General features: G+C 35.9%; 1 protein-coding gene across 7 annotated transcripts; it reads right to left on the bottom strand.

Annotated features, from left to right (window-relative positions):
• Positions 1-27,286, bottom strand: C9orf72 (C9orf72-SMCR8 complex subunit). 7 transcript variants are annotated; one of them, XM_031014862.3, is made up of 11 exons: positions 27,130-27,286; positions 20,127-20,614; positions 18,980-19,039; positions 15,822-15,917; positions 15,041-15,105; positions 13,679-13,751; positions 11,944-12,060; positions 10,013-10,248; positions 4,099-4,156; positions 2,003-2,112; positions 1-1,873 (listed from the first exon to the last, which is right to left on the bottom strand). In XM_031014862.3, exons 2-11 carry the CDS (start codon positions 20,568-20,570, stop codon positions 1,687-1,689), a joined length of 1,446 nt encoding a protein of 481 aa, XP_030870722.1. In that variant the 5' UTR covers positions 20,571-20,614; positions 27,130-27,286; the 3' UTR covers positions 1-1,686. The 7 variants fall into 7 exon arrangements, with proteins under 7 accessions (XP_030870722.1, XP_063552377.1, XP_030870721.1 ...); XM_063696307.1 differs by having other exon boundaries at positions 1-1,869; positions 27,130-27,264; XM_031014861.3 differs by lacking the exon at positions 27,130-27,286 and adding an exon at positions 26,864-26,972.
• Between the last annotated feature and the right edge of the window lie 217 nt (positions 27,287-27,503).

Here is a 27,503-nt window from a genome sequence, read left to right as displayed (position 1 = left end):
AAAATTTCAAATATATTTTATTCAAAATTCTCCATTTAGGAGAAAAGATATATAACAATGTTTACACATGCTTTAATAACTTATTTCACTGTACAACTTACATTCTGTATAACAGTACAATAAACCAGCCAAAGAAAATAACCAGTTAGCACTTAAATAAGAATCTACCATGTAAGAAACATAGTATGGGACACTACAAGGTAGTATTTATATATTTTTTAAATGACTGAGCTACAGTACAACAGTCATCTAGTTCAGTGGTTGTCTAAAACATCAAGCTGTCCACATCTTTCTGATTCATGATGGGAAAGCTATTATGACCTTTCACATTCGAACATATCATTTTGTTGTGTAAATTTGGTGGGTGGGGGGCAGAAGGGCTCTATTACCTTTATCCCTTTCTTATAAATATATTTTCCCTTTTATGTTACTTCCAGAATTTTAAATAAAATATTTATTTGTGTTTGTGTAACTACAATGTCAATATTGTGTTAGAATTATATTAATCAGTTATTTTATAGCCAGCAAAATGGTCCAAACGCATTAAGAAAACAAAAGATAACTTAGCTCTGCCAAAGTAGCACCTAGAAAAACAGCACTTCAGTAAAATTTCTCCTGCTATTCCTTATAGCCTATTGCAGGCAAACAGCAACAACTTCAAAAACATAGGCAGAAATGCAAGAAGGAAGTACTCAAGGAACTATTTTCTGTTTCTGAAAAAAAGATCTTATTAGTTAGTATATTCTTTAATGCATTTTATAATCTCAGAGTTGCAATGATTGCCAAAGCAGGTACATGGTAAGACTTAGCAAGAAGAAAACAAGATGAAAATGACCAGTGAAATCTGAACTTGTTCCAAGTAATTAGATTTTCCAAGGAGAAAAAAGGCACAGGAGGTGCACATTTCAATTTGGCTCAAAAATAATGAAAATTAATTTAAAAAGTTGGCAACAACTACTAAAACATAAAATACAATTTCCTTTTACAGAGCTCAACTACATAGAATGTCAACAATAGCAAGAACAATAAAACAAACAAAACACCCTAACTGTGGTTCACCAGGAACAAGGACTATAGACAACTATTAGACATTTCTACAGACTGAATCCCAGGGACTAAATCCACAAAGTAGGATCTAATAATCAATTCCAATTAAACATCTGCTTGATCAATTTTCTTTCTAAAGCTCATCCTATGTGCAAGCTCACTTTCTTTCTGTGGAATTGAAATCATTTAAAGGCTCTAGTTTTCAGTTGATTGCAGAAGTATTACAGTAATTCTACACACCAAAGAATGCCAAAAGATAGAAAGTCAACTATCTGTAAAAGCCAACTCAGATTTCACCTTGACACATGTAAACCATGAATCATGTATTTCAAAAAAACAGTAGTTGTGGTCAAGTTTACATCCTATTATTATATCTTTAAAAGATAGCAATAATATTTATTATATTGTAAACATAGGTCTGTATCCCAAAAGCATAAATCTAGGAAAAGAGACACCCAATGTAATGATGCACCTGACATCCCCTCACAGGCTCTTGTGAGAACTGTAGTGTAACTTACTTAACTGCAATTGCTGAGAGCAGAATTCTGGAGTATGATCCAGGGGAACGTTTCCCCACACCACTGAGCTACTTTACCAGCGATCATGATTGTGATGGAATAGGCTTATTAAGTTACACAATTAAAAAGTCATTAGAACATCTCGCTCTTGCACACTAGTGTAGAAAGGTCTTCCAAAGATAAAAGAGTGTAGGCCTGGTTTAATTTTCTCAGCCAGAGCCATTATTATGTTAAGATCGCCCTCTGCTGTTAAATCAAGGTCTATCTTCAGGTTCCGAAGAGATTTAAAGGGCTTTTTTCCCTTCTGCCTAAAAATAATGAAAAAAAAAAAAAAAAAAAAAAGAAGTGCAAAAATTATGATATAGAAAATGTACAAAGGAAACAAAACAAAAAAACAATGTACAAAGGTTTTTCTTCCGTGTAGGAGTTTTACTCACGTATCGTCTTCTATATATTTTATTAGTGTCAAGGCTTTTCTGTGAAGGACAAGTAGAAACTGTGCAAGGAAAGTACTTCTGAGAGATAAGCCAGGTTTCAGCTGAAAGACCTGCAGGGAGAAGAACCATTTCAACACATAATTTGCTCACATTCTACTCGTACAGCAGTTTCTATGACAGTGTTGACACTGCTTGGCAGACAATACACACTAAACATCTCCTTAACCATTTCCACTGATGCCCCCTAACAGGAGTGTGGTATAGAAGCACTAGGTGTAGGAACAATCCGATATTTTTTTTTTTTTGAGACGGAGTCTAGCTCTGTCACCAGGCTAAAGTGCAGTGGCGCGATCTTGACTCACTGCAACCTCCACCTCCTGAGTTCAAGCGATTCTCCTGCCTCAGCCTCCCAAGTAGCTGGGATTACAGGCACACGCTGCCATGCCCAGCTAATTTTTGTATACTTAGTAGAGACGGGGTTTCACCATGTTGGCAGGATGGTCTCGATCTCCTGACCTTGTGATCCACCCACCTCGGACTCCCAAAGTGCTGGGATTACAGGCGTAAGCCACCATGCCCAGACAATCTGACAGTTTTTAGAAGTTTTCTAATTTATCTTTAAAAATGCATTCAAATTTTGCATTCTACTTCAGAATACATCCATGTTTACTTCACTATTAAAACTCATACATAAGTTATTTCGTATTACTTAATTTTTTCTGCCCAAATCTTCAAATAACATTGAAGCTCCTAGAAGATGAGCCTGTGGTTTTGAGACATTCATATACCTGTACTTTTGCAGGGGGTGGAGTGGGTGGGTAGGAGTAGAATGTGTGCATATGATAAGGTGGAGAGTGGGAGGGATTTTATGTCAGCTTGAGAAGCATGAAATTCCAGGCCTACGAATTTTCCTTGAACTTTGCAATATGTCACAGACCTCATAGATCTCAATCCAAAATTTCTAGTAAACATAAGGATCTCATTATTTCAAAGCTTTATCTATGACACAGTTTCCTGGCCTGATCCCCAGAATGTTATTACAACAAAACTGTGATATATTAAGAAATAAGTTCCATATAATCTACGATTTCCTTCAACTGTGTAATTAAGTAGATATTTTTTAAAAGAATGAAACAATAAAGATGTTATTTAAATAAGTACACTATGTTTCAAAAATATTTTTGGGTCATTTCAGGCAAATAAACAACCTCCCTTTCTCAAAAAAAAAAAAAAAAACTTACTTGAGTTATAGGTTAATGCTTGAATTAAAATGTTTGTTGTTTGGTGTATGGAATGCTGCATTCTTAATTGTTAATATATAGGCTCTTCCCCATTAATAAGTCAAAAGGAAAAATCATTTAGACACTTTAGAAAGACCAGACGCTACAAAAAGCACCTAATAAAACAGATTAGGACTCAATTCTTAATTCTATCATTTTATAAATGTTAAAATATATATAAAAAATATATTACACTCTATCATAGAGTATATGTTATATATTTTACATATCATATATAACATATACTCTACATAACATAATAGGGTTTTAAGTTTATAACTTTTTTTAATATATAAATATATATATATCCTACAATGCTGGTAATATGTATATACACTCGTACTATACATATATACACACACAAACATATATATATACTTGTACTACATATATAGTACAAGCATTGCAGGATATATATATATGTATATATTACATCTGTAAAAGCTAAGTCAGATTTCACTTTGATACATGTAAACCACGAATTCTATGTTTCAAAAAACAGTAGTTGTGGTCAAGTTTATATCTTATTATTATATCTTTAAAAGATAGCAATAATATTTATTATATTGTAAACAAAGGTCTGAATTCCTGAAGCATAAATCTAGGACAAGAGGCAACCAATGTAATGATGCACTTGACATCCCCTCACAGACTCTTCTGAGAACTGTAGTGTAACTAACTTAACTGCAATTGCTGAGCAGAACTCTGGGGCATGATCCAGGGGAATATAAATATATAGAACAGGCATTGTAGGATATATTAAAAAAGAAAACATGTCATATCATTCACTCTGACAATCTCAAGTTCAACATTTACCTGATCCAGGAAGGCTTTCACTAGAGTGTCTCTGTGTAAGACATCTTGAAAAATATTCCTGAAGAAAAGAAGAAAATGAAGAAAAGAAAAAAGTTCAAATGTTGAAATGGCTATATAATGCTACCTTCCACAATCCCTCACTTGAGCCAACATTTTAAGTTCTTATAAATTGATATTACATATAAACATATTTGTAAGAATATAGATGTATATATTTGGAGACACAAAATATACATTCATTTATTTACTCAAGGATTTATTTACATTTTACTGGTGTTTGTCAGGCTAATATGTAATTTTTTCTCTAAAGAATATAAGCAGTCCTCAGTAAGGGTATGTATGTATCTATCAATCTATTTTACTACTCTCATCTTTTAAAAAAAGTAGAGACCCTTAGGCAATTAATAAATAAAACTACCAATTCTTGCCATCTCAAAAACAAAACAAAAAACAAACCAGCAACAAAAATAAGCCACCACCATCAAAAACCAAAACAAACCAAAAAATGTGAAGAAAAATTTGAGTGAGATTAGAGAACACACTCCGATGATTATCCACTGGGTTTGCCTCAACAAGCCCACCATCTGTAAGTAACATGAACCAACTATCCAAGAAAGTACTACCTACCTTGGCAACGACCAGAGTGAGAAGTAGTAATATAATGGCCACTTAAAATAATGTGTGCCTAACACAGCACCTAGGATATAGTAGATGCTAAAGCAAACACACAAACAAACAGGACTATTTATTCCCTTCCCAGGCCCCACCTCCCTTTCATCTTTTCTCTTCCATTTTCCCTAGGTTCTACTCAGGCCAGAGGGTAAGAGAACATTTAGTAAGACAAGGAGTTTTTAACTGAAAGTGGCAGGGATCATCCTATACCTGACCAGAGTGGCAAAAAGAGAATGGGTATGTGCAGAAGCAAACAGGAAGGTAGTTCAAGTTTCCTTATCTTAAGAAACGAGTGTACCACACTACAGAAGAAAGAAACCGTAAAGGGGAAAAATATCAGCATTTTGTCATTATTGACTGGGCACTGATAGTGCCCCTTCTTGGGCTCTGGAAAGAGAATAAGGCTTATATTTAAGTCGAGTGGCCTTATTATACCTGTTCCACTGAATGAGTATCTTTGTCATAAGTGAATTAGATAAAGCAAGGTGTTAAAAAAGAACATTTCCATTTGTTTGTGTCATCTCTGATTTCTTTCAGCAGTGTTTTGTAATTCTCATAGAGATCTTTCACCTCCCTGGTTAGCTGGATTCCTAGGTATTTTATTCTTTTTCCGGCTACTGTGAATGGGACTGTGTTCTTGATTTTGCTCACACTTTGGAAGGTGTTGGAGTATAGAGAATGCCAAAACTTTGCTGAAATTTTTAACAGATTTAGGAGCTTCTGGGCAGAGACTATGGGATTTTCTAGGTACAGAATTATACTGCCTGCAAACAGAAATAGTTTGACTTCTTCTCTTCCTATCTGAATGTCTTTCTTTCTTTCTCTTTCCTGATTGCTCTGGCTAGGACTTCCAGAACTATGCTGAAAAGGAGTGGTGAGAGTGGGCATCCTTGTCTTGTTACGGTTCTCAAGGAGAATACTTCCAGCTTTTGCCCATTTGCTAAGATATTGGCTATGTGTCTGTCATAGACGGTTCTTATTTTTTTGAGGCATGTTCCTTCAATGCCTAGTTTGTTTAGGATTGTTTGTGATTTTTCTTTTTGAGACAGGGTCTCACTCCATTGCCCAGGCTGGAGTGCAGTGGCATGATCTCAGCTCGCTGCAACCTCTGCCTCCCGGGCTCAAACAATCCTCCCACCTCAACCTCCTGAATAGCTGGGACTAGAGGTGCATGTCACCATACCAAGCTAATTTTTTTTTTTTTTTTTTTTTTTTGTAGAGATAGGGTTTCACCATGCTGCCTAGGCTCATCTTGAACTCCTGGGCTTAAGAGATATGCCCGCCTTGGCCTCCCAAAGTGCTGGGATTACAGGTGTGAGTCACTACACCTGACTTACTGAAGGTTTTTAACATGAAGGATGTTAAATTTTATTGACAACCTTTTCTCTACCTATTGAGATAATCTTGTGGCTTTTGTTTTTAGCTCTGTTTATGTGATGAATCACACTTATTGATTTGTGTATGTTGAACCAACCTTGCATCCCAGGGATAAAGCCTACTTGATCAAAGTAGATCAGCTGTTTGATGTGCTGCTGGATTTGGTTTGCTAGTATTTTGTTGAGGATTTTTGCATCTATATTCATCAAGGATATTGGCCTGAAGTTTTCTTTTTTCTGTTGTGTCTCTGCCAGGTTTTGGTATCAGAATGATGCTGGCCTCATTAGGGAAGAGTTCCTCCTCCTCAATTTTTTGGAACAGATTGAGTAGGAATAATACCAGCTTTTCTTTATACATCAGGTATAAAGAGATGACACAAACACATGGAAAAACATTCCATATTCATAGATAGGAGGAATTAATATTGTTAAAATGGCCATACTGCCCAAAGCAATCTACAGATTCAATGCTATTCCTATAAACTACCAATGACATCCTTCACAAAACCAGAAAAAACTATTTTAAAATTAATATGGACCCAAAAAGGAGCCCAAATAGCCAAAGCAATCCTAAGCAAAAAGAACAAAGCTGGAGGCATCACATTAGCTGATTTTATACTAAAAGGCTATAGGAACCTGAACAGCAGGGTACTGGTATAAAAACAGACACACAGACCAATGGAGAATAGAGAGCCGAGAAATAAAGCCACACACTTACAACCATCTGATCTTCAACAAAGCTGACAAAAAACAAGCAATGGGGAAAGGACTCTGTATTCAATAAATGGTGCTGGGATAATTGCTAGCCATAGGAATTGGAGTGAAACTGGACCCCCTCCTTGTGCCATATACAAAAATCAACTCAAGATGGATTAAAGACATAAACGTAAAATCTAAAATTGTAAAATCCCCGGAAGACAACCTAGGAAATACCATTCTGGACATAGGTCCTGGCACAGATTTTATGATGAAGACGCCAAAAGCAACTGCAACAAAAACAAACACAAATGGGACCTAACGAGCTCCTGCATGGCAAAAGAAACTATCAACAGAGTAAAAGACAACCTACACAATGGGAGAAAAATATCTGCAAACCATGTATCCGACAAAGGGATATGCAGAATCTGGAAGGAACTTAAACTAATTAACAAGCAAAAAACAACCCACCCCACTACAAACTGGGCAAAGGACATGAAAATTTTTCAGAAGAATATATACATACAGCTAAAAAGCATATGAAAAAATGCTTAATATCACTAATAATTAGAGAATTGCAAATCAATTCTCTAGGAATGGCTATTATTAAAAAGTCAAAAAATCACAGATGTTGGCAAGGTTGTGGAGAAAAGGGAACACTTATACACTGCTGGTGGGACTGTAAATTAGTTTAGCTATTGTGAAAAGCAGTTTGAAGATTTCTCAAATAACCGAAAATAGAACTACCATTCACCCTAGCAACCCCATTATTCTATATGTACCTAAAGTAATACAAATTGTTCTACCATAAAGACACATGCATGTGTATGTTCATCACAGCACTATTCATGGTAACAAAGACAGGCAATCGACCTAAATGCCTATCAATGGTAGACTGGATAAAGAAAATGTGATACATATACACCATGGAATACTATGCAGCCATAAAAACCAGATGGAGCTAGAGGTCATTATCCTAAGTGAACTAATCCAGGAACAGAAAACCAACTACCGCATGTTCTCACTTCTAAGTGGGAGCTAAACACTGAGTATACATGGACACAAAGAAGGAAACAGCAACACCAGGGCCTACTTGAGGGTGGGAGAAGGGTGAAGATCAAAAAACTACCTATTGGGTACTATGCTTATTAGCTGGGTAATGAAATCACCTGTACACCAAACCCTCATGACACGCAATTTACCTGTATAACACACCTGCACATGTACACATGAACCTAAAATAAAAGTCAAAAAAAAAATTCCAGGGACCAATTTTTCATGTATTGGCAGTGACTGGAATTATTTTAAAAAGTTAAAATTAAAAATAACAAACATAATTAACATGTAAAAACATATACTTAAAAGTAAAATGAGTCTGTGACAATAGACTTAACAACACACAATCTAGTGGCTGAAAATACTATTTTTTGGACAATTTTATGTTTAGAAAATTTAGAGCTGGATGCAAAATTTAAAAATTCAGGATATTATTTTGTCATGATCAGCAAAATGAGAATAGCTGTCTAATTGTAGTTTGTCAAATCAGCAAAACAAACATAGCTGGTTAAAAATGATTAAGAAATGTTAAAATACACATACCTCCTCTAAAAAACAAAACAAAAATACCAAATGGTTGCAAACTCATTCTGCAGTTCACTAAATTTCCTCAAAAAAGCTCCCAAGTAACCAATCAAAAAACGGAAAAAATACTAAGCACTTTAGGAAAAAAGAAAATGTTTCAAGGCACAGATTAATTAGAAAACTTCTACATGTCTACCAAAATTTACCAATATATAAAAACTTACTGACATGTAATTTCAGTTTGACCAATTCATTTTCTAAAACATTCCCCTACTACTTTCTCAAGAACCAATAAAAACTCTGGAGAACTAGGAAAAAATGGGTCCTATATTAAGTCATCTTTCTGCACCTTGAGATATATAAGGCTGGGGGTCCCTTGAACAAGATATTCCTATTCTATGCTTTTGGTTAACACTTACTGTGTAATTACTGGTGCTCCACATGTCTGTTACCTAAGCTCAAACTGATTCTGTAGATACACAGGTCAGGCTTATTTGCCCCAATTTTTCTATTGCCCTACACACTTAGACCTGGGTTATTACAGTTAACACGTACTGTTACCTTTTATGTGCCAGGCATTATTGCAAGCACTTTTTTTTTTTTTTTTTTTTTTTTAAATAAGACAGAGTCTCGGTGTTCCCCAGGCCGGAGTACACTGGCACATCATAACTCCCTGTAACCTCAAACATCTGAGCTCAAAAGATCCTCCTGCCTCAGCTTTCTGAATAGCTAGGATTACAGGCACACGGAAACACATTCCAATAATTCTTTTTTATTTTTTTAGAGATGGGGTTTCACTATGTTGACCAGGCTGGTCTGGAACTCCTGGCCTCAAGTGATCCGCCTGCCTTGGACTCCCAAAGCTCTGTTCTTATAGGCATGAGCTACTGTGCCTTTTTTCAACAGATAAAAGAGAACCACAAAAGTATACTATAATTCTTTTCCTGATTTCAGAACATCTTTTAAGTGTTTACTTAGGGTTTTAGGATTATAGATTTATCATCATCATTTTTTTTTTCAAGTTGGGTCCATGCTCAACAATTAATTATCATTACTTTTCCTTTTGAATTTACTGATCAGGCTTTTTTTTTTAAAAAAAATAAGAAGTGAATAACAATATAAAATGCAAAGTAAAAGAATGTTCCATTAACATATTTTAACAGTTTTGCTGTATTTTATATTCATATGTCAAGAAAAAAAGACTTAGAATTACTTCTTTGGTTTTGTTAATAAGTCCATTCAATAACTGTTATATAATAGACTATACACAATGTAGGGGCTGGGGCTGTCTGGTTGGCCACTATTAAGCTCAGTACCTAGAACAGTGCCTAGGAGCTCAATATATATTTATTAAACAAATAGTTAAATATTTACTTTAAGGGTTAATCTTACCTATTTTAGGGTAAACACAATTGTATGGAAAAAGAAGAACATTTAAGAAAAAAATGCTTGATTAAATGTTTCTTCAAGCATAATTCTGCTGGTAATATTTCTTTCTCTTTAAATGGAACTTCTGTTTTGTTTTTATTCGTAAAAGACACAATTTCATATTGCTTGACTACAGTACCAGCAGGCAGAGCATTACGTACAAATCAGGAGTAAAGCTTTCGTCAGTGTAGATGATCGTATCCTGAGCCATGTCTTCTTCTGAAGTGGCTCTCCAGAAGGCTGTCAGCTCGGATCTCATGTATCTACGCTGATTATAAATATGTTCATGACAGGGTGGCATCTGCTTCACAGTATTGACATCCACATCTATGTGTGTGGTGGGATATGGAGCATACATGACTTGTCGGAAAGGCAGCACAAAGCTTCCAGTTGAATCCTGTCAAAATAAAAGGAAAATTTACTGTCTTACATGCCAAACGATATGAATAATTGTTTTTTAATTTTAAAAAATGGTCTCTGATTTAGCAAATCCATCTCTAAAAATTTATCCTAAGAAACTATTCATGAGTGTGTGCAAAGTTTTAGTGACAGAAGTGTTCAGTATAGCATTGGTTTCAATAGCAAAACACCAGAATGACCTAAGCATCCAAAGGAAGTGGTTAAGTAAATAAAAATGAATTTATTATTTGGCATCTATAGATGAAGTTGTTGAAGTTTGTGTTGATATTCAAAGAGGCTTAGAATCTGCTGTGAAAAAAAGCAGATTAGAACATGCAGAGATGATCCAGTGGGGGTGGGAGTCTTAAAGAAAATACATGCAAATGGGAAAAAAAGACTAGAAAGAGATATACCAAATATTAACAGTGGGTATTCACTGGATTCAAAATTACAAATGTCTTTTAATTTCTTAATTATTCTATGCATCTCAATGAGTATGTATTTTTATAAAACAAATTTACTTCTTTCCTAATCAGTTGGGGTAGCCAGTTACCATGTAATAATAACCTACTGCGTATGAGGCACTGTGCTATGAACAGAACAGAAGAAAGAGGCTATTTCCATTTTTTTACTATTATAATGCTGTGATAATCATCTTTGTATAATGTCAAAGGTATTTTCTGGAAAACTATATGATTTGTATTTGCATGGAGAACTATTACATATTTTTTCATTAGATCATAGTTTTGAAATTTCCTCTAGGCATCTGGTATAGGTCCCTTTCAGAACTAAAATTATATAATTAAATGAGAGGGTGCTGAGGAAACAAAAATATTAAGCACTTTATTATGCCTTTAACAGGAGAAGTTCTAATTTACAGATATGTATAACTCAAATAGAAACTATGTTTCCTTTAACTAGTTTCTATATTTAAATACTATCATTCTGAGTTCATAGCAGCACATTATTGAAAATGCACAAAAGCCTAATATAACTTGTATTTGCAACAATTTTTAAATTTTTTTATTTCATTTTGCTGTGGCTACATCCTCAAGAAAGTAGTCACTATGAGACAATCACATAACCATTAGGAAAGCTATTTCTTCACGTCTTGGGACTATAATTGAAATAACAATAACAGATTCAACAAGATGAACAACTTTCTTCCCTTTAAGTATTATAAATAATTGCTAATTTACATTTCTCTGTTTTGCTCCTTGACAGTAGACTCAAATAAAAGAAAAATACAATTTTTTTCTAATATATATTATATATAGAAATATATATATTTTAGTACACATACATAGGAATTGCTTAAATCCTATAAGCTTCTTAAAGATGTTTAAATTTTTTTTTCAATAAAATTCTAATCTATTTAGTTAAAAAGAAATGATCTTATTTTAGATGTGCAACCTGATTTAAGCATGTGTTAAAAAAAAAAAAGTCCTGAGGCTAGACATGTAGGAACAGGGACCCACCTGGAACACAAAGGGTATTGTATGGTGTTTCACTGATGATACTAACTATAAATCCATAAGACATATAGTCTATGTGCAGAACTGTGTAAAGGAAGTCAGTCTCTGGGCATGTCAATATGAGATACATTAAATGCTAATATTTAAGATTTGTCTATAAAGAGTCTCAAAAATGATTTTAGAAAAGTGGTTGCACTTGTGATAACTAGAAACTATACCTTTAGCAGGCCTTGTACAAAGAGCCCTGACTCATATTTAAATGATGATTCTGCTTCACATAACCTGGAGCATTTTCTCTCTGCTGGAGTCAGAAAAAGGCATAATGTCCTGACTATCTATAAAAGAAAATATTTTAGCATTAAAATATGAAGTAAAAAGACCACTGATTTGCTTATGAAAGATATCTGAAATTTTAATTATTATCAATAAAACATATCCTAAGAAATAAGTATTCTTTAGTCACCTGGAATCCATGGGATGTAACAGTTGTTGCTTAAAATAGGGATTCTGTGGTCAAATAAATTTAGAAAATGCTTGGTAAATTTACTGTATGGCATCTCAAAACCTTCAACATTTGGCTACATACTGTGACTCTTCAGGTGAATTATATCATATGCAGACTTTCTCAGACTTATTTGACCATGGAACCTTTATAGCTTCTGTTTTGTGGGTCTACACATGAAATTCATTGTTAAGAAATAGCAAAGAATGTCCAGATCCTCCAACAAGAAGAGAATTAATTATTGAATTTGATTTAAAATAAGCAGGTCATTGGGTGGGGTTTAGAAATCTGATTCTAATAATATTTGACCTACAGCTCTATTAAGGAAAAATAAAAAGGCATGTAACTATCTTGAAATTCAAACCATATCCACGGTTATTATGTTAAAGCAGTGGTTTTCAACCTAGAGTGGTGGCAACTTCTTTCTCAAATTAAAACAAGATAAAAGGTAAGCTATTCTCCCTCAAGAGGATGGAGGACGGGAAAAATGTTTAAAAAAAAAAAAAACAACTCCAACTACGGAGCCTTTCTCCCTTCATAAAGCAGTTCGGCAGTCCCTCTGTGCAACCTAAGGCTTTGGAGATCACAGATGGAAAGCCACCTGTTTGAGGTAACAGAAGGAATAAGGTCACTAGTCCGTAGATGCAATATAATGACAGAGGCATACTAAGTTCTCATAAATGGTTATATGAGAAATATAAATTAAGGCTTATATAAATATACAAAGTAGCTGATTACAAAAAAAAATTATGAATATCTTTGTAAAGTATCATTTCCAACATATTTCCTATGTAAAACTTTTTTTAAAAAATTAGGTTTGCTGAAATTGAAAGATACACGTACTTATCTCTGAACCCTTTCTAACTAATGGTCAGTGAAGAAAAGTGCAAAATCCTTTAGTTTATTAGCTAATGCTTGGAAATGTAACTGTTCATTAATCCTTAATTAACTCAAGTAGCACTGAAGGAAAGGGTCAGAAACATTACTGAATAAAGTATAATCATCAATGACCACTTAATCCCAATAGCTCCCTAGAAGGGACAGATTTAGAAGGAAAGCCGAGACAATGAAATCAAGATGAATAAACAAATAACATTTCTTTGGAACTACTATCAAAAGTACATGACTACCTTCAGGTTTGTTAAAGATAGCATTGGGAAATAGAAGAGTAATTTTTTTTAAATATCTGATTTTAATATATTCTCAAAACCATTTATACACAACTGACACTGGTATTTACGAGCTATCAAAATAAACTGATAAATGATTCCTATTCAGTTTATTTCAAACTCACTGTTACCACAAGGTGTCTTAGCAATTTGATGAGATTACATGATGCCTCCTCTTACTACTAGAGCATTTTAATTGCAACCTACCATTTAAATGACAATCCATGATATATCATCAGTCTTAAAGAGTCAAATCATTTGCTAGATTATAAAATAAACTACCTTATTTACTTTCTCTGCACTGCTACCTACTACAACGGAACAGCCACAGGTTTGCAAGTGTGAGCTGATGGCACTGTAAGTTAAAGAAAACAGATTAAAAACATTGCCTATAAAACAATTTAACAAACTAAAAACAAAAAAAAGTAGGTGAGCTCTTCAAATAACTCAGAATAGCTTTACATGATAAACACCGAAGCTATAAGCACAATGTTATCTTTTATTTGTATAGGAACCTGCATTTTCTAGAGACCTTTCACAGAAATTTTCTTATTGAGCCTTAAAACAGTCCAATTAGTCAGTATAATATCATTTAATTAATGTATTTATTTATTGAAATACCATCATTTTATAGCTGAAGAAATTGACATGTAGAGAGATTAAGTGACTTACTTAAAGTCAAATGGGATTTTAAATGATGTATGAAAGGCTGACACTGAACAGATACAGGACTAAAGTGCTTCTGATTCAAGCCATTAAGGCTCTTAGGTTAAACACACTCATGCCTCTGATACGCCATCATGAGCCTAAAGGAAAAGACTGTGAACATAAAAGTGAATACTTTATCCTTTTACTTCTTTTTTTTTAAAAGTAAAATTTCATGAAAATCTGTAACTGTGAAGAAACTTTAAAACAGAATATAAGATAATACATGTAAAGCAACTAGTAAAGGAACTAACATGTACGCACTCAACAAATATTGGCTATTTCTAGAAGAAATGTAAATAGGAAATGTTAGCTATTAGCTATTATTAAGTGTTTTTATGTTCCAGGCACTGTTCTAAGTGCTTTATATTATTTATCTTACTCAATGCTTATAACAACCCTACACATTAGGTACTATTACTATTATTGCCATTTTACAGATGAGGAAATAGGTGTATAGAGAATTCAGGTACCTTGCCCACGGGTACACAGCATTAATCCAGGGAGTCTGGTTTAAGGGCACAAACTCTTAAGTACTAAACTCCACTGCTGGATGGAAAAAGATCAGTATAAATATGAATAATTTTGTTCTACGCCTAAATAACTTAAGTTCATCTACAGTACAACTTAATTTGAAAGGATTCTGTTAGCTTTAATGAGAAGTAAAACAAGAAACCAGAATCAAGCAAGGGGCCATGATTTCTTGTCTGGGATGGAAACTCGGTTTCTTTAAATAGCAAATGGAATAACACCAAATATATTATAGAAATATAATGAGTGAAAAATAACACAAATTTAAGCAACAGTTCAAATACGTAATGTTGTCCCTAGAACAATCTAAGTAGACAGTCTGTTATTTTCTTTCTTCCAAATCTTGTCATAGGTGAGCATAAGATGGTATCTGCTTCATCCAGCTTTTATGAAAAGAAAAATTCTTACTTGAGAAGAAAGCCTTCATGACAACTGTCACCAATATCATCATCATTGAGTACTGTATCAGCTATCTAAAATGCATCAAAAAATAAAAAAATTAGTCTGGTTGTAACATAGTGTTGAAATAACAATTTTAATATACAAGTTTTCTGAAGTCTGGATTCAATATAACACACTGCCTTCATTTCCCAGAATCAAGACTCCCCATAAAACAATCTCTGTGCACTACCACAAACTTCAGAAGAACAAATGTGAAAGCTGGTCAAGCAGGTTAAACAATTTTTACAAGAACAACTTCCTGTTCTGAGCTGTCAGAATCAGGAGACTAACCTAAATGACAAAATCAGAAAACAACAAGAATAGTTTCCTAAAGGTATCTCTTAACACTCACAGTGTGTCAACAAATGATTAAGGAAACTAAATTTATGACTACAAGTAAACTTCCATTAATGGTTACTGCTTTGGCACACAGTTTTGTTTCAAAAGGCACTACATTAAATATTAATTGCTCCTATAAGACCTGGGATCCTCCCACTTTTAGGAATTATAAAAGTAATGAAATAAACAAAATGAATTTAATTTTGTCATCACTGATCAAAAATGCCTCTGTTTTGCCATGAAATCCAGGATTTTGTGTGTGCTTATTTGCTAAAGTGGCTAATACTGTATGTGAATAGTATGTATGACAAAGTGCTTAGTATTAAAATTAGAATATTAATAATATACATAATAATACTATAACCCCAAAAAACTGATAAAGCGTATAATTGCTCTCATTTAAACTTACATCTATTTCTTCAGGAACACTGTGTGATTTCATAGATGAAAGCAGTTCCATTACAGGAATCACTTCTCCAGTAAGCATTGGAATAATACTCTGACCCTGCACAATAAAGTGACATGAAGTGAAGAAAATCACGTAATATGAGAGAAGCTGGGCAATAAAAAATAAAAATAACATCAAACAATAACATTCTTTGATGAAAATACTTCGTAATTTGTTCAAACACAGTATCAAGCAAGTCTACTACGTGTCTGAAGGATTTATATGCAATCCAAAGCTCACTTTTATTCTTTCTTTTCTTTTTTTTTTTTTTTTTTTGAAATGGAGTTTTGCTTTCGTTGCCCAGGCTGGAATGCAATGGCGTGATCTCAGTTCACTGCAACCTCTCCTCCCGGGTTCAAGTGACTCTCCTGTCTCATCCTCCCAAGTAGCTGGGACTATAGGTGCCGCCACCATGCTCGGCTGATTTTTGTATTTTTAGTAGAGACGGGGTTTCACCATGTTGGCCAGGCTGGTGTCAAATTTCTGACCATGCCCGGCCCTAAAGCTCACTTTTATTCTTTAGAGAGTATGGAATCATTGGTTTATCGTTTACTGTTACATGCAATGATTAAGTCATCATGCCTCTTTTAGAAAAGATCTCCTTTAAAATTTGAGATAAAAAAAATTTGTTAATTAAAGGTCATCAATATATTTCATATTTAAAAATGAGGAAAACCAAGCACAAAAAGACTTTGAAATCCTTACCAAATAGGTAACGAAAACTTGAATCAATACCTAACCTCCATACTCATAAAAGTATAATCTACCCAAATGCAAATCAAAATCAGCACATATATTTTAAGAATCAATAAAACAGAAAAATTCCCTTTAGAGCTATTTCAAGATAATATTACTACTTATTACATCTTGAAATTGTAATTTTGAAATTTGTAGTTTATAGAATCAAACTGAAAATTCAGTATAACACATCACAAATGTAAAGTGTCTCAAATATGGGTGGTCCCTCATTTATTCACTACCACCACCAGTCTTATCAATTTTGTGACCAACTTGGTTAAGTAAATTTTTTGAGATATAAATGAAATTGTCAAATGTCTATGAATTTTTAGCTAAACATATTTTTAAAATCATACATTATTTAAGACGAATTTAATACTAGTTGTTTTTCCTCACCTATTTTATGAAATGATTTTACTCAAAGTCTTCATAAGCATCTTTAAGTTAGAATCTTTGTCAGACCCAGGGCCATTTTTGGAGTAACCTTAACCAGTTTTTCAGAGCCCCATATTATTAAGTTGCTTGAGAATTTAAATGTGATGCTACTTCTGGAAGTTTTATCCTAAGCCATATGCCCATTTGCATAATGCTGAAAGTTTTATTTAAAAAAAATCATCCTTTAGTAACCTCCACAACTAACTATTCACTGTTTTTAGTTTTTAAAGTAATAATCATCATGCCTGTTTACAATTACAATTCACATATTCAATCTAACAAGAATAATGACTAGATCCATGTTAAATTTCCTTCCCCGTGAAGCAATTTTATCAGATGACAGCTACAACCGAAGTTGTTTCAAACTAATGCATCATCCCCAAACAGTATTGTTCAAAATAAAGTCGTTGTGAGATTTGCAACAACTCATTTAAAAGGCAACTCTTCCTTTTCGGGAAGAATAATTTTGGGAAAATATTTCCTCTTAGGTTTAAGCATACATAGTATTTCATTCACAGTATCTCAGACATTATCAGTATAAGTGAATGAATAGCCTCACTGAAGCTCAACAACACCAAAAAAAAAAAAAAAAAAATCCTACAGGGCTAAATACAGAAGAGGCTCTAAAAGAAAATCTCTCAAGTTTCTATTCCTCCTTGTACTTCTCAAACTTGAACTTCTCAGCAGTAGGATAACATTTTTAAGAAGAGCACTTAAAAGAGAGACCAAAATTCATTAATAGTAGTCAACTTAAGTAAAGGTTTCTGGTTTGAAAAAACAAAATCCCAGTAAAAGCAGAATTTTAGTTGGTTCTAAGTTTCCTCAACTTGCGATAAGTCTACTTAATTAGTCTACTAATAACTAGTGGGTTAGAGGGTGCTGAAAGTTACCCCATTCCTGGGGACCCTGCTTATTGACCAGCAAATAAGGACTGGGAATCTTTGGGTAAAGGGAAATCTTTTCTTGTTAAGTCAGACCTTTACACAGAATAACTGTCTCTGAATTGGAAAGCTATCTACAAAAGTACAAACAAAACAATTTGGTAAAGGAGATCACTGTATTGGGTTCTGTATTATGGCCATGTATTTTCACAAGTTTTTTTTTTAATTACTTTTCTAAAGTATCATCTGTCTCATTCATGCTAAAAAGAAGCAAAGAAAGGCAAAACAGCCATGTTTAAAATATTGGAGTTTTACAAGGAGCATTGAGGGTCACCCACAAGAGGAAATGGAAGTAAAAGTGAAGAACTCTTTCTTCACTGGAGATTCTCCTTCAAAAGAACTTCTCTGCTTTACACTGCAATAGTCTGTACTTAGTTTCCGCAGGGGAAGCCACACCCTTGTAACCATGCTTCTCAAACTCTAGTGTCTGTTCCTGAGGGGCATTCAAAGCCAAGGGATAAACATGGCACATTTTCCCAGAGGAGAGAGTAAGAAATATCACTGACAAATTTTAATATTAAAATAGTTATGGAATAAAATGTAAATTGCATGAGTCTTAACGATACAACATAAGACTTAAAAGAAATATTGTGTGGAGCTGGGCCTATACCCCAGACAGATACCTTAGGGGTACATACGCTCTCCTTCTGTTACAGCTACTTCTAGGGAAAGGTTCGAGAAGTAGTACCTTAAAGAACATATGACAGACAACTTTTTTTATTTTTACTATGAACAAGTTATCCAAAATTTATTCTGGGCAAACAGAAAAAAAAAAGGGAGCAAATATTAATTTGCAGATGCAATTACTATTTTCCTCTGTTTACTGATTTAACTCTTCGGGTTTAAGATATGGAAATCTTCCTCCAGTTTATTCTGTACACCTCCATAAAAGCTCCATTAAAGGCTTATTCTGTATGTCTCTAAGGCCTTGACAAATGTAGCCATCAACCTTATACAGATACATGCCGTGAGAAAAACATTTGACAGTATGCAATTTGCGTATACCTGATCTTCCATTCTCTCTGTGCCTTCTAAGATAATCTTCTGGACATTTTCTTGTCTTTCCTGAGCAAGAGAAAATTTATTTAAAAAAACAACCCACAACATTTTGATACTTGCTTATTTTTCAATAGACATGTTCTTGTGTAGTAATTTAGTTCACAAGAAAAATACTTTCTACTTAGGGGAAAAATGGGGGCAGGGGTAGGAAATTAACCCAACAAATGCATGTTCTCATAAACAATACAAGATAAAATCAAAACAACCTTTATTCTGCAGTGAAAAAAAGATAACTTCACAGAAAACAGTCAATGTAACATCTGCATAGTTTCAAAAAGGAAAAGAATGACTTGCACTTTTCAAATTAAACATTATGATGTTGTTTAAAAGAGTCTCCTGATTTTAAGAGTTTCATAACGTGAGAAAAAAGGAAGTAAGCCTACAAACATAGTAAAAAATTATTCTTTTAAAAGATATTATTTTTCCTTACTATTGGGCAAAAGCCTTTTAAAACTGGTAATGCTTAATGGACTTTCAGGTTAGTATCAAACTGGAACACAGGAAGGAGAATTCAATGTGTTCTTTAGATACATCAAAACTATATTGAAATGTAAATACCATTATATATTCAACTACAGGATTTAGGGGAAAACAATAATTTCTGTAAGATTAAAAGGAATTCTCTTGGGAACCATTCCATTCAACCTCCTCATTTTATGAACCTGGGAACTTGGCAAAGAGGTTAAAGAGACCAAAGGCTACATGACCAACAGCTTATGAAACTATTACTTTGAACTGTTATACTTACACATAGTAGTACGTGAAAGACAGAATTGTGCAATGAAAGGGAAACAAAAGGTATTAGAGTCAAAGGCTCCCAAGAAGAATCCAGGATCTAAAAGTTTCTTTATTTGTCTAAGCTTTAGCTTTTCATCTATAATGTGGAGCTACCATTTCGTACCTTCCACAGTTAATACAAAGATGACAGGTATCAGACCAGATGTATTTGTATCTAATAGGGTAAATGCAAAATAAATAACATCTATTGTTTGATGTTCACTGCATGTAATTAAAAAAATAAGATTTATATGTATCAGAAAATAAGCTTTCAACAGATAGGTTAACATGATTAATAAGCTGAAAAATCACTTACCTTATGCATCCATATTCTTCCTTTCCGGATTATATGTGTTAATCTATCAACACACACTCTATGAAGTGGGAGGTAGAAACTAAGTTCTGTCTGTGGAAGTATAATTGATAGTCCATATGTGCTGCGATCCCCATTCCAGTTTCCATCAAAGATTAATGAAACAATAATCACTCCCTTCTCAGACAAGACAAAAAACTTTACATCTATAGCACCACTCTCTGCATTTCGAAGGATTTCTCCATTTAGAGTGTGGTTGGCAAGAAAAGTTATTTCTCCATCACTGAGAAGTAACTGTTCTGTCTTTGGAGCCCAAATGTGCCTTACTCTAGGACCAAGAATATTGTCCCAGTAAGCAAAAGTAGCTGCTAATAAAGGTGATTCGCCACTTAAAGCAATCTCTGTCTTGGCAACAGCTGGAGATGGCGGTGGGCAAAGAGTCGACATCACTGCATTCCAACTGTCACATTATCCAAATGCTCCGGAGATATCTAAACAATGACATATGAAACCAATGATTAGGTTCAGCAATTTAAAGATATCCATTAAAACCCCAAATGATTTAGACATATTTGGTTTGTCCTCTTAAGTCAAAGATGTGGAATCCTGTTATCTCCTATCAGGATAAAGACATTCAACTAGCACAGTAGGTGCACATCAAATGTTTGTTGATATGATCATTTTACAAGACATAGTAACTTGTTACTTATATTCAGGGCATACATTTAGAAATTCAAAGAAATAATGAACTAAAAAAAGGGCTTCTTTATACTGATATTAAATGTTACATACTAAAGATCATAGAATAGACCCGCAGTATTCCCAACTATCCAGTCCATGTGCAATTCTAGTATGACTGGAGATTTGGCCCCTAACCCATAGCAACTAAAAAGGAGAAAAACAGGAAGGGAAAGGCTCAGCTAGAGACTGACACTTGTGGGTTGAATTGTGTCCCCCAAAAAGATATGTTCAATTCCTAACCCTTGGTGTATGTGAATGTGACCTTACCTAGAAATAAGTGTAATCATGTTAAAAAGGGGGCATACTGGATTACAGTGGGGCCTAATCCAATAACTGCTGTGTTTATAAGGAGAGAGATTTGGAGACACAGAGACAAAGGGTAGACAGCCATGTGAAGACAAAAGGCAGATACTGGATTGTTCAAACTACAAGGCAAGAAAGGAACACTCAGGATTGCTGGTAATCTCCAGAAGCCAGGAAGAGGCAAGGAAAGAGTCTTCTTTCTTGAAGATCATGCCTCGTCAACACTTTGATTTCGGACTTCTAGCTTCTAGAATTGTGAGAGAATAAATTGCTGTTGTTTAAAGCCACTCAGTTTGTGGTGCTTTGTTACAGTAATCTTAGAAAAGTAATACAACACCTAACAACAGAAATACTTTAAAGCCACTAAAAGGTCAAAAAAAAAAAAAAAAAAAAAAAAGACATGGAAATACCACAAGTCTGGAGCCATAACAAAAAATCGGCAAACAGTCCCGTATCCTCAGTGAACTCTCTGGTTACGAGAATACTGAAGCCTGATCCTGATGTTTAAAACGACATTGAAGTATCAAGACAAAGATAAATATATTTAATATGCTAGCCAAGAAACCAATACAGCATTTTATCACTGCAAAGAGAGTTCTACACTAAATGGCTAGAATTTAAAAGCTTTAGTTATTTAGAACACGTAGAAAACAGAAGGGCTAAATAGGGCCTGTTCAAGCCTTTGAATTTAACGAGAAAACAGACATGATGAGAACATAAACGCTCACATCCAAGACAGAACCCAGGGCTCTTGGTCCCCTTGCTCAACTTGTACGTCTTAATCCACATAAACATATCACTCTAAAAAGGTACATCCTATGTGATATTAATGTAAAACAAATCATTCTTGCAAATACAGTTATGTGCCATGTAACGTTTCAGTCAATGGTAGACTGCATATATGATGGTGGTCCCATTAGATTACAATGGACCTGAAAATATGCTATTGCCTTAGTGACACTGTAACCATCATAAGGTCTTAGTACTATTTTGCAAGTTATTTAAAGTATAGCACATACAATTATTACAGTGTACAACACTTGATAATAAACTACTACATTGCTGGTTTATGTATTCACTATACTATGCCTTTTATTGTTATTTTAGAGTGTACTCCTTCTACTTTTTTTTTTTTTAAGTTAAATGTAAAACAGCCTCAGGCAAATCCTTCAGGAGGTATTCAACAGAAAGCACTGTTATCATAGGAGGTGACAGCTACATGTGTGTTATTGCCCCTAAGAACCTTCCAGTGGGACAAGATGTGGAGGTGGAAGGCAGTGGGGTGGGAGTGATACCGATGATCCTAATCCTGTCTATGCCTAGGTGAAAGTGTGTGTGTTTTAGTTTTTAACAAAAACGACTAACAAGTAAAAAAAAAAAAATTAAAAATAGAAAAAAGCTTCTAGAATAAGGATACAAAGAAAAAATATTTTTGTATAGCTATACAATGTATTTGTGTTTCAAGCTAAGTATTTTAAAAGTTAAAAAATTAAAAAGTTTACAAAGTTAAAAAGTTATAATTTTTTATTGAAGAAAAACTGTTAAGATAAATTTGGTGTAGCTTCAGCGTACTGTGTTTATAAAGTCTACAGTGGTGTACAGTAATGTTCTAGGCCTTCACATTAATTCACCACTCACTCACTGACTCACCCAGAGCAACTTCTAGTCCTGCAAGCTCCATTCGTGGTAAATGGCCTACACAGGTATACCATTATCTTTCATACCATACTTTTACTGTACCTTTTCTATGTTTGCATATATTTAGATAAATATTTACCACTGTTACAACTGTCTATAGTATTCAGTACAGTAACAGCTGTACAGGTTTGTGGCCTAGGAGCAATAGACTATACCATATGGCCTAGGTACATAAAGGCTATACTATCTAGGTTTGTGTAAGTACACTCTATGATGTTTGCATAATGACAAAATTGCCTAATGATGCATTCCTAAGCAATGTGTGATTGTACTATAATTGAAGACTTGTTATCTAAGACTGAAAGTAAAAAGAATTGCAATTTCACCTAAGCAAGTCTAAAACTGTGAAGTCTATTTATAATAATAGCAATACAAAGCAGCTAATAGCCAAACTATGATATACCTCTCTTTGTCATATGATTGCTTTGGGAGCTAACATTTGATCTGTAAATGTATGACAAAGTAAACAATTTTACTTAAAGAATTTCATCCACATCTTGTCAAGAGAGTTCAGTCTGATGGAAAGCACTGACAGAATTCTATTTACAGAGCATTAGATGAGTGCTTTTATCATATTATGAGTAGGCATAGAGCCTGGCAAAACAGTTAACTCTAAGTATGTACAGAAATGGTTGAACACAAAGACAGTTTTAACACGTGTATTTTTAATTTCAAAAATTCATTTAGGTAATATTTACTTTTAAATATGTTGTATCAATTTAATAGTCTTAAGAGACAGCACTGGATATAAGCCGTACAGCTTCTTTAAAATAGCCACTGTTTTAAATACAATTTAAGCAGTCAGTTTACAATGATCAAATATAGGAATGTAATCTGAATTGAAATGGTAATGACACTACTGCTGTCATAACTAACAACAGCAAACTGGAGGCCAACATAATGAATTAAGTTAACATACAACCATAAAATTATATTGTAAACATATTTTTCTTTCATTCTTTTAGGTTAAAAAGGTGGATAATCATAAAGGCAATATTACAACTCTAATATTTCATCATTAAACTGAAAATAAAAGTATTTCCTAAAACAGAACTGAACCCTGGAGCAAAATCTGATTGAATTATAGGGAAACTTTTACCACGTTGTGAAAATTGAACTATTATACTGCTAGTTACACTCTCACTCCTAACAGAATAAGAAAAAAAAAATGGGCCGGGCATGGTGGGTCACGCCTGTTATCCCAGCTCTTTGGTAGGCCGAGGCAGGTGGATCACCTGAGGTCAGGAGCTCAAGACCAGCCTGGCCAACATGGTGAAACCCCACCTCTACTAAAAATACAAAAAATTAGCCGGGTGTGGTGGTGGACACCTATAATCCCAGCTACTCGGGAGGCTGAGGCAGGAGAATCTCTTGAACCCGGAGGGGGCAGAGGTTGCAATGAGCTGAGATGGCGCCACTGCACTCCAGCCTGGGCGACAGAGAGAGACTCTGCCTCAAGAAAAAAACAAACAAACAAACAAAAAGAATAAGAAAGAAAATGAAGGACAAAGATCATACCCAATTGCTTAGTTTTAAATCCTACCAAAAGAAATAGCCTGGGAAATGAAATGTCACAGAGAAGTATAATCAGGAGAGCTGTACAATTATTTTACTAACACTTGAAGTCATCGTCTTTGGTGAGAAAAATCCATACATGCAAATGCAGCTGAAAAAAATCAGGTCAAAACCAATAGTTGTTTATGTACCTATCTTACGTACATGTAGTGCTGTCTACTCCAGAGAGTTACCAAACATTAGCCAGTCTTTTGAGGGAAGCCAAGATTCAAATTGAGTGAGACGGTGGCTTGCTCACAGGGTTCATGAGAGGTTTCCCAATACACTTTCTGGAAATAATCCCATATATGCAGACATGATTACATTAATTAACATCTGCTAAAACTGTTAGTAGAGTGCTAAGTTTGAGGTTTTGCTTTTTCTTTAAACGTCTGTTAAAAAATCAACCATCTCTTCCCTGATTGGTATTTAGAAAGGTGGTTGGTCCACTGCTATTGTAGTGAAAATTCTACAATCATAAAGCCCTCACTTCTTGTTTTTTAGAGACAGGGTCTCGTTTTGTCATCCAGGCTGGAATGCACCGGCAGGATCATAGCTCCCTGTAACTTCAAACTCTTGGGCTCAAATGACCCTCCTGCCTCTGCCTCCCAAGTAGCTAGGACTACAGGTGCACATCACCACGCCCGGCTAAGTTTTTAATTTTTTGTAGAGACAGGGTCTACGTTGCCCAGGTTGAGCTTGAACTCCTGGCTTCAAGTGATCCTCTTGCCTCCGCCTCCCAAAGCTCTAGCATTACAGGTGTAAGCCACCTTCTCCAACCTGGCTCTCAATACTTGTAACCATGCTGTTTATTTTCTCCCAGCCCAAAGAGAAGCAGGATCCTAAACCGTCCACTTTCCACAACAGGAGCTGCCCAGGACCACTTCAAGGACAGTGAACTGTTTACAGTACCAGAAAGTTCACAACACTTTCTCAATCTTCAACATCAGGAAAGACTGGGAGGTGAAGTTCATATCACTATCTGGCCATTTCTCACAGTTACAAGTTTCTCAGACAATAGGTAGGCTAACCTAGTCCTCCTGGGAACTACCTAATTAACGTAGAATAGAACCCGAGGGCAGACTTGAAAAACAGAAGTCCTCCTTGGTTTACTTTGTTTCTCTGAAAGCAAATTGTGGAGTGCCAACATAGCCAAACAAAATGTTTTGTCAACTTCGTAAGTTGCTTGTAATTTTTTCCTGGAGCAAGTAAATGCTGGCTTAGTGAACAATCTGGAATGTGGTAATTACTCTCGTTTTTGTTTCAGATGTACTATCAGCATGTAGCAGTTTCCAACTGATTCAGGGTTTTCCTAAAGTGACAGGCCTTGGCAGAGGTGGTGACAACAATGCCCGTGTCAAGTGACACCGTATTTCAAGTATTCTGACTCCAGGTTATTAATATCCCCTATATGATAGTCTTGTTTCTGTGATATTCACAGGTTATGTTAAAAGTTTCCCAAAGTCTAAGAAAAATCATATCTTAACAGTATCTTTTTTTTTTTTGATCCTTTGCACAAAGTAGAAGTAATGCCAGACAGATTATGTACCCTTGTTGTGAACAACTGGTGCATGGCAACAGTTTGAATACGAATTTACCAACTGCCACAACCAGGCAACTACTCTCCCAGAGCCTAACAATCTCGATTGCATCTGAAAGGGCCACACCTCCTGGGAAAGTGCAGGACCTCCCTCCTGTTTCTGAATACAAAGCCTGGCGGTGTTCATCGCGGCCAGATAGACCCAATGAGGACACGGACATGTAATCTGTGCACTTCTTTAGACAACTGATTACCATCCGTCAAGTGATGCCCAAGTCACAATAGTCACTTCCTTTAAGCAAGTCTGTGTCATCTCGGAGCTGTGAAGCAACCAGGTCATGTCCCACAGAACGGGGAGCACACCGACTTGCATTGCTGCCCTCATATGCAAGTCATCACCACTCTCTAGAAGCTTGGGCTGAAATTGTGCAGGCGTCTCCACACCCCCATCTCATCCCGCATGATCTCCTCGCCGGCAGGGACCGTCTCGGGTTCCTAGCGAACCCCGACTTGGTCCGCAGAAGCCGCGCGCCGCCCACCCTCCGGCCTTCCCCCAGGCGAGGCCTCTCAGTACCCGAGGCTCCCTTCTCTCGAGCCCGCAGCGGCAGCGCTCCCAGCGGGTCCCCGGGAAGGAGACAGCTCCGGTACTGAGGGCGGGAAAGCAAGGAAGAGGCCAGATCCCCATCCCTTGTCCCTGCGCCGCCGCCGGGAAGCCCGGGGCCCGGATGCAGGCAATTCCACCAGTCGCTAGAGGCGAAAGCCCGACACCCAGCTTCGGTCAGAGAAATGAGAGGGAAAGTAAAAATGTGTCGAGCTCTGAGGAGAGCCCCCGCTTCTACCCGCGCCTCTTCCCGGCAGCCGAACCCCAAACAGCCACCCGCCAGGATGCCGCCTCCTCACTCACCCACTCGCCACCGCCTGCGCCTCCGCCGCCGCGGGCGCAGGCACCGCAACCGCAGCCCCGCCCCGGGCCCGCCCCGGCCACGCCCCGGCCCCGGCCCCGGCCCCTAGCGCGCGACTCCTGAGCTCCAGAGCTTGCTACAGGCTGCGGTTGTTTCCCTCCTTGTTTTCTTCTGGTTAATCTTTATCAGGTCTTTTCTTGTTCACCCTCAGCGAGTACTGTGAGAGCAAGTAGTGGGGAGAGAGGGTGGGAAAAACAAAAACACACACCTCCTAAACCCACACCTGCTCTTGCTAGACCCCGCCCCCAAAGAGAAGCAACCGGGCAGCAGGGACGGCTGACGCACCAAGCGTCATCTTCTACGTGGGCGGAACTTGTCGCTGTTTGACGCACCTCTCTTTCCTAGCGGGACACCGTAGGTTACGTCTGTCTGTTTTCTATGTGCGATGACGTTTTCTCACGAGGCTGGCGAAATGGGGCGGGGCAACTTGTCCTGTTCTTTTATCTTAAGACCCGCTCTGGAGAAGCGTTGGCGCAGTAGCGTGTGCGAACCTTAGTAGGGGAGGCTGCTGGATCCGGAGGAAGTGAAGACGATTTCGTGGTTTTGAATGGTTTTGTTTGTGCTTGGTAGGCAGTGGGCGCT

The sequence above is a fragment of the Gorilla gorilla genome, chromosome 13 (genome assembly GCF_029281585.2).
Source record: "Gorilla gorilla gorilla isolate KB3781 chromosome 13, NHGRI_mGorGor1-v2.1_pri, whole genome shotgun sequence".
Lineage (NCBI taxonomy): Eukaryota > Metazoa > Chordata > Mammalia > Primates > Hominidae > Gorilla > Gorilla gorilla.
Note: the sequence above shows the minus strand (reverse complement) of the source record. Positions and strands in the feature narration are given on the sequence as shown.

What these genes read in the sequence shown, in the direction of transcription:
- C9orf72 (XM_031014862.3), bottom strand. Translation starts at nt 20,570, where the DNA reads ATGTCGACTCTTTGCCCACCGCCATCTCCAGCTGTTGCCAAGACAGAG. An exon ending in CATGAAGGCTTTCTTCTCAA is followed by an intron (nt 13,752 to 15,040) that starts GTAAGAATTTTT and finishes TTTAACTTACAG; the next exon opens with TGCCATCAGCTCACACTTGC. An exon ending in TGAAAGCCTTCCTGGATCAG is followed by an intron (nt 2,113 to 4,098) that starts GTAAATGTTGAA and finishes TTCTCCCTGCAG; the next exon opens with GTCTTTCAGCTGAAACCTGG.